At 50.6% G+C, this 5399-nt stretch overlaps 1 protein-coding gene across 1 annotated transcript; it reads right to left on the reverse strand.

Moving 5' to 3' along the window:
* Nucleotides 1–3281: 3281 nt before the first annotated feature.
* Nucleotides 3282–5399, reverse strand: si:dkey-76k16.5 (uncharacterized protein LOC566887 homolog). The gene is made up of 5 exons (XM_048205424.1): nt 4869–5399; nt 4659–4766; nt 4445–4565; nt 4237–4366; nt 3282–4095 (listed from the first exon to the last, which is right to left on the reverse strand). The coding sequence occupies exons 1-5, from the start codon at nt 4941–4943 to the stop codon at nt 3696–3698; spliced, it is 834 nt and encodes a 277-aa protein (XP_048061381.1). The 5' UTR covers nt 4944–5399; the 3' UTR covers nt 3282–3695.

Here is a 5399-nt window from a genome sequence, read left to right on the forward strand (position 1 = left end):
ACTACAGAGCCCGCTCCAGTCAGTGAGTCTACTACAGAGCCCGCTCCAGTCAGTGAGTCTACTACAGAGCCCGCTCCAGTCAGTGAGTCTACTACAGAGCCCGCTCCAGTCAGTGAGTCCGCTCCAGCCAGTGAGCCCACTACAGAGCCCGCTCCAGTCAGTGAGCCCGCTCCAGTCAGTGAGCCCGCTCCAGTCAGTGAGCCCGCTCCAGTCAGTGAGCCCGCTCCAGTCAGTGAGCCCGCTCCAGTCAGTGAGTCCGCTCCAGTCAGTGAGTCTACTACAGAGCCCGCTCCAGTCAGTGAGTCTACTACAGAGCCCGCTCCAGTCAGTGAGTCTACTACAGAGCCCGCTCCAGTCAGTGAGTCCGCTCCAGTCAGTGAGTCTACTACAGAGCCCGCTCCAGTCAGTGAGTCTACTACAGAGCCCGCTCCAGTCAGTGAGTCCGCTCCAGCCAGTGAGCCCACTACAGAGCCCGCTCCAGCCAGTGAGTCCGCTCCAGTGCCCGCTCTAGCCAGTGAGTCCACTCCAGTACTGCACGCTCTCCCTGTCAGTCCCGTGATGGCTAGGAGGGCTGTCTTCACTTTTTATATTTTGGCTGTCTTGCGTGCCTGGAGGATGCACTCAGAACAGCCCGAGCCCGCTCCAGCCAGTGAGTCCGCTCCAGAACCCGCTCCAGCCAGTGAGTCCGTTCCAGAGCCCGCTCCAGCCAGTGAGTCCGCTCCAGAGCCCGCTCCACTCAGTGAGTCCACTCCAGAGCCCGCTCCAGCCAGTGAGTCCATTCCAGCCAGTGAGTCCGCTCCAGCTCCGCATGCTCTCCCTGTCAGTCCTGTGATGGACTCAGGGCAGCCCGAGCCCGCTGCCGTCCCAGAGCAGCCCGAGCCCGCTGCCGTCCCAGAGCAGCCCGAGCCCGCTGCCGTCCCAGAGCAGCCCGAGCCCGCTGCCGTCCCAGAGCAGCCCGAGCCCGCTGCCGTCCCAGAGCAGCCCGAGCCCGCTGCCGTCCCAGAGCAGCCCGAGCCCGCTGCCGTCCCAGAGCAGCCCGAGCCCGCTGCCGTCCCAGAGCAGCCCGAGCCCGCTGCCGTCCCAGAGCAGCCCGAGCCCGCTGCCGTCCCAGAGCAGCCCGAGCCCGCTGCCGTCCCAGAGCAGCCCGAGCCCGCTGCCGTCCCAGAGCAGCCCGAGCCCGCTGCCGTCCCAGAGCAGCCCGAGCCCGCTGCCGTCCCAGAGCAGCCCGAGCCCGCTGCCGTCCCAGAGCAGCCCGAGCCCGCTGCCGTCCCAGAGCAGCCCGAGCCCGCTGCCGTCCCAGAGCAGCCCGAGCCCGCTGCCGTCCCAGAGCAGCCCGAGCCCGCTGCCGTCCCAGAGCAGCCCGAGCCCGCTGCCGTCCCAGAGCAGCCCGAGCCCGCTGCCGTCCCAGAGCAGCCCGAGCCCGCTGCCGTCCCAGAGCAGCCCGAGCCCGCTGCCGTCTCAGAGCAGCCCGAGCCCGCTGCCGTCCCAGAGCAGCCCGAGCTCCCTGATACGGCCACGGAGGCCGTCACCGAGCTGGCCGCTCTCCCTGATACGGCCACGGAGGCCGTCACCGAGCTGCCCGCTCTCCCTGATACGGCCACGGAGGCCGTCACCGAGCTGCCCGCTCTCCCTGATACGGCCACGGAGGCCGTCACCGAGCTGCCCGCTCGCCCTGATATGGCCTCGAAGCACCCTTGGCTAGCCCTGCCGCCGCCGTCCAAGCCTTCTGCCCTGCCGCCGCCGTCCAAGCCTTCTGCCCTGCCGCCGCCGTCCAAGCCTTCTGCCCTGCCGCCGCCGTCCAAGCCTTCTGCCCTGCCGCCTCTGCCCAGGCTGCCAGAACCGTTGAGACCCGCCTGGTCTGTTCCTCCAGCACCGCCCTGGCACTCAGCCAGGAATCCAGACCTGCCAGTGCCCGCCTGGTCAGTTCCTCCAGCGCCGCCCTGGCACTCAGCCAGGACTCCAGAACAGCTGGAACCAGCCTGGTCAGTTCCTCCAGCACCTCCCTGGCACTCAGCCAGGAATCCAGACCTGCCAGTGCCCGCCTGGTCAGTTCCTCCAGCGCCGCCCTGGCACTCAGCCAGGACTCCAGAACCGCTGGAACCAGCCTGGTCAGTTCCTCCAGCACCGCCCTGGCTATCAGTTGGGCACCCTGGATCTGGCCCACCATCCCTCCCCCTGATCCTCCTCCTGTCCACCTCCCTCCTGAGTTTTTGTGTGTTTGTGTTTTGTCTGGTGGAGCGTCTGGTAGCCGCTCCTTTGAGGGGGGGTAATGTCATGATCACCAGTGAGAGTGCCCTTTCAGCCACTAGAGGGCACTCCATCCCGGACTCTCTGTTCACCCATTTCATGGACTACATTTCCCATACACACTCCCTGGACTAATCACCATTCATCATTGCACTCAGCTGTTTTGTGTTTCATTATCAGTGTCTGTCTATTTAGTCTCAGTTGTTTCTGTCCTTGGTTGTGGTTTGTTATATTCTGTTATGTGCACATTTTGTACCGCTGGCTTTTGTTTTCTGTGGACTGTCACTCTGGATTTTGACCCATGCCTGTGCTGGATGTATGATTTTGGATTTCCCTTTTATTAAACTGCTGCACTTGGATCTTACCATCTTGTTTCTGTGTGCAACCGTGACAGAACAATAGCGAAAAATGGCAGATGGAGCAATAATAACTGACATGATCCATGATAACATGATATTTTTAGTGATATTTGTAAACTGTCTTTCTAAATGTTTCGTTAGCATGTTGCTAATGTACTGTTAAATGTGGTTAAAGTTACCATCGGTTATTACTGTATTCACGGAGACAAGAGCCGTCGCTATTTTCATTTTTAAACACTTGCAGTCTGTATAATGCATAAACACAACTTCATTCTTTATAAATCTCTCCAACAGTGTAGCATTAGCCGTTAGCCACGGACTCAAACTCATTCAAAATCAGAAGTAAACAATATAACAGTATACAATACTCGCATAATCCGACGCATACATGCCGCATGCATGACGAACACTTTGTAAAGATCCATTTTGAGGGTTATATTAGCTGTGTAAACTTTAAGGCACTGTTTAAGGCAAGCGCGAGCTCTGTGGGCGGAGACCATGGGATTTAAAGGGGCCGCTGCATAAAACCGGCGCGTTTATAATGATGCCCCAAAATAGGCAGTTAAAAAAATTTATAAAAAAAAATCTATGGGGTATTTTGAGCTGCAACTTCACAGACACATTCAGGGGACACCTTAGACTTATATTACATCTTTTTTAAAACATAATCTAGGGCACCTTTAATACTTTTTTATTTAAAATGGAAATTGCTCAGGCATTCTCCAATAACTCAACTTAACACAGATTTCCTCTAACATGAGGCAAGTAGTGTCATTACCCAGGTTTGGTGGTTTGACCTTCATTCTTAAAACATTTTAGTGAAAGTTCTAGATCACAATGTCATCATCAAAATGTACAAAAAATATTACAACTGTGAATAGATCTTTTTGTATGTGACTGCACCTTCACGTAATCATGAGGGAGAAGGAAAGTTAAAGTTTTTGATTAAAGATTACATGAGCACATGAATTTCCAAAAATAATGATGTGCACAAATAAATCATTTATAATAAACAATGCAGAAGTGCATTAAAAAATTAGAATTTTGATTTCATGACAACATTCAAAAGAGTAGTGGTGAGTATTCACTCTAACAAATGAATTCGTACCAGGCAGCCCTATACGAGGGGTCCTCTGTAAAACCAAGGCTTGTAAAAAGTTTGTAGGAAAGCTGATTGCATTCTTCAATGAAACAGTACACAGGATAGCCCTGAGAATGGAGCTTCTTTGCCATTGTAGTGACCAGGGTTTTGGCATATCCCTTCCCACGATGCTCTGGTAGAGTGTACAACATTCCTATGGCACAGTAATCATACAACAGTACCCAAGACACAGGCTGGTTGTTCTCATCCGTTATGCAGCATGTGGGGAAATGGCTGATGAGATGGAGGATGTTCCTGTAACCTTTGTCATCCCCACCAAATTTCCAAGTCTTGTTAACTGCATCGGCATGTGACTCATTCAGGACAGACACTCTGGTGTCAAGGTCACTGAGGAAGGAAGCGAAGATACAAAGGAAAATTTTAATCATTATCAAGCTTTTATGTAAATGCATCGTATTGAAACACAAATAGATATTTATGAGTTGACGACAAAACCTTTTAAAACGTAAAATATAGGGATCATCTTACCTGGCAGTTAGCTCAGGTAAATGACTGGGATCAGTTAATATCATAAGGTGCACTAAAGAGTACCCTTTCATAGTGACGCCCCTAGAAGCAGCAATTTCCTTCAGCATTGGTGAATGACGTACATCACATCCTAGAATTAATGTAATTAAAATAAGCATAAGCCACATTAATAATGTAATATAATATAATATAGGGGGGAAAGACATACCTCCTATTAAGAAGTATGTGCTCCAGTCAATTGCATTTTCCACAGTCAGCATTCTTCTCAGGACTTCTTCATCTGTACTGTATAGAGTCACCTTTTTCATAAAGTCCTTTGCTCGATTATTCTAATGATTTCAGACGAACATTAGTGATGTTAACATAAAAGTGGTTTAGTTGGACAAAGTTTTGGAGAGTTAATATAAACAACGCAATCTCACATTTGGATCTGGTCGAACAATGATAGTGGTAAAAGCTGGCCACGTATCCACCAATACCTCCAAAGTGTGTGGTTTCTGTCTGTTTATAGCAAAAACGAATCCATACACCTAAAAACCATCAGGTATTGGATTAAATGCGATTCTAAAAGCATTTCAAGCGATTCACGTTTTGCTGTGACATGTAATAAAGTAAACATAGTAGCTACTTACCTTTATGGATTTAGGCAGATGCGCATATAAAGTAGTCTCTGCAATTTTTAACTCATCTGAATTTAAAATTCTCATGTTTCATAGTAAAATCAATCCGTCAGTTCTGTAAAGTGAAACCGATTGTGCCAGAGGTGGCAAATCTGTCTTATCCAGACCAGAGCAATGTCAAACACAGTCTTAAAAGACGGAAGCTTGGGTGAAATGTGTAGGATAATATTTAACCTATGGGTGACTAGACGTTGGTGACTGTTTTATCGGGATAATCCCGGTTTTTGGTGTCCTGTCCCCGACTGGAGCCGTTCGACAGCACATACAAAACACCCAGAAAAGCACTGCAAATCTGGTTAGAGCTTATTTCCACCAACAGAGGGGGCTACAGTAATGACTTGGACACTTGGACACGAGTCGCTAGCCATGTAGAGACGCCATTATCGGCTTCAAGTCACTAATAACTATTAATGTAAAGTTAAAGTAATACTGTTTGTATGTACTATATAGAGATAATGCAAAAATGATTTTTCCCTGTTTTTA

Source organism: Megalobrama amblycephala, linkage group LG10, assembly GCF_018812025.1.
Source record: "Megalobrama amblycephala isolate DHTTF-2021 linkage group LG10, ASM1881202v1, whole genome shotgun sequence".
NCBI classification, from domain to species: Eukaryota; Metazoa; Chordata; class Actinopteri; order Cypriniformes; family Xenocyprididae; genus Megalobrama; species Megalobrama amblycephala.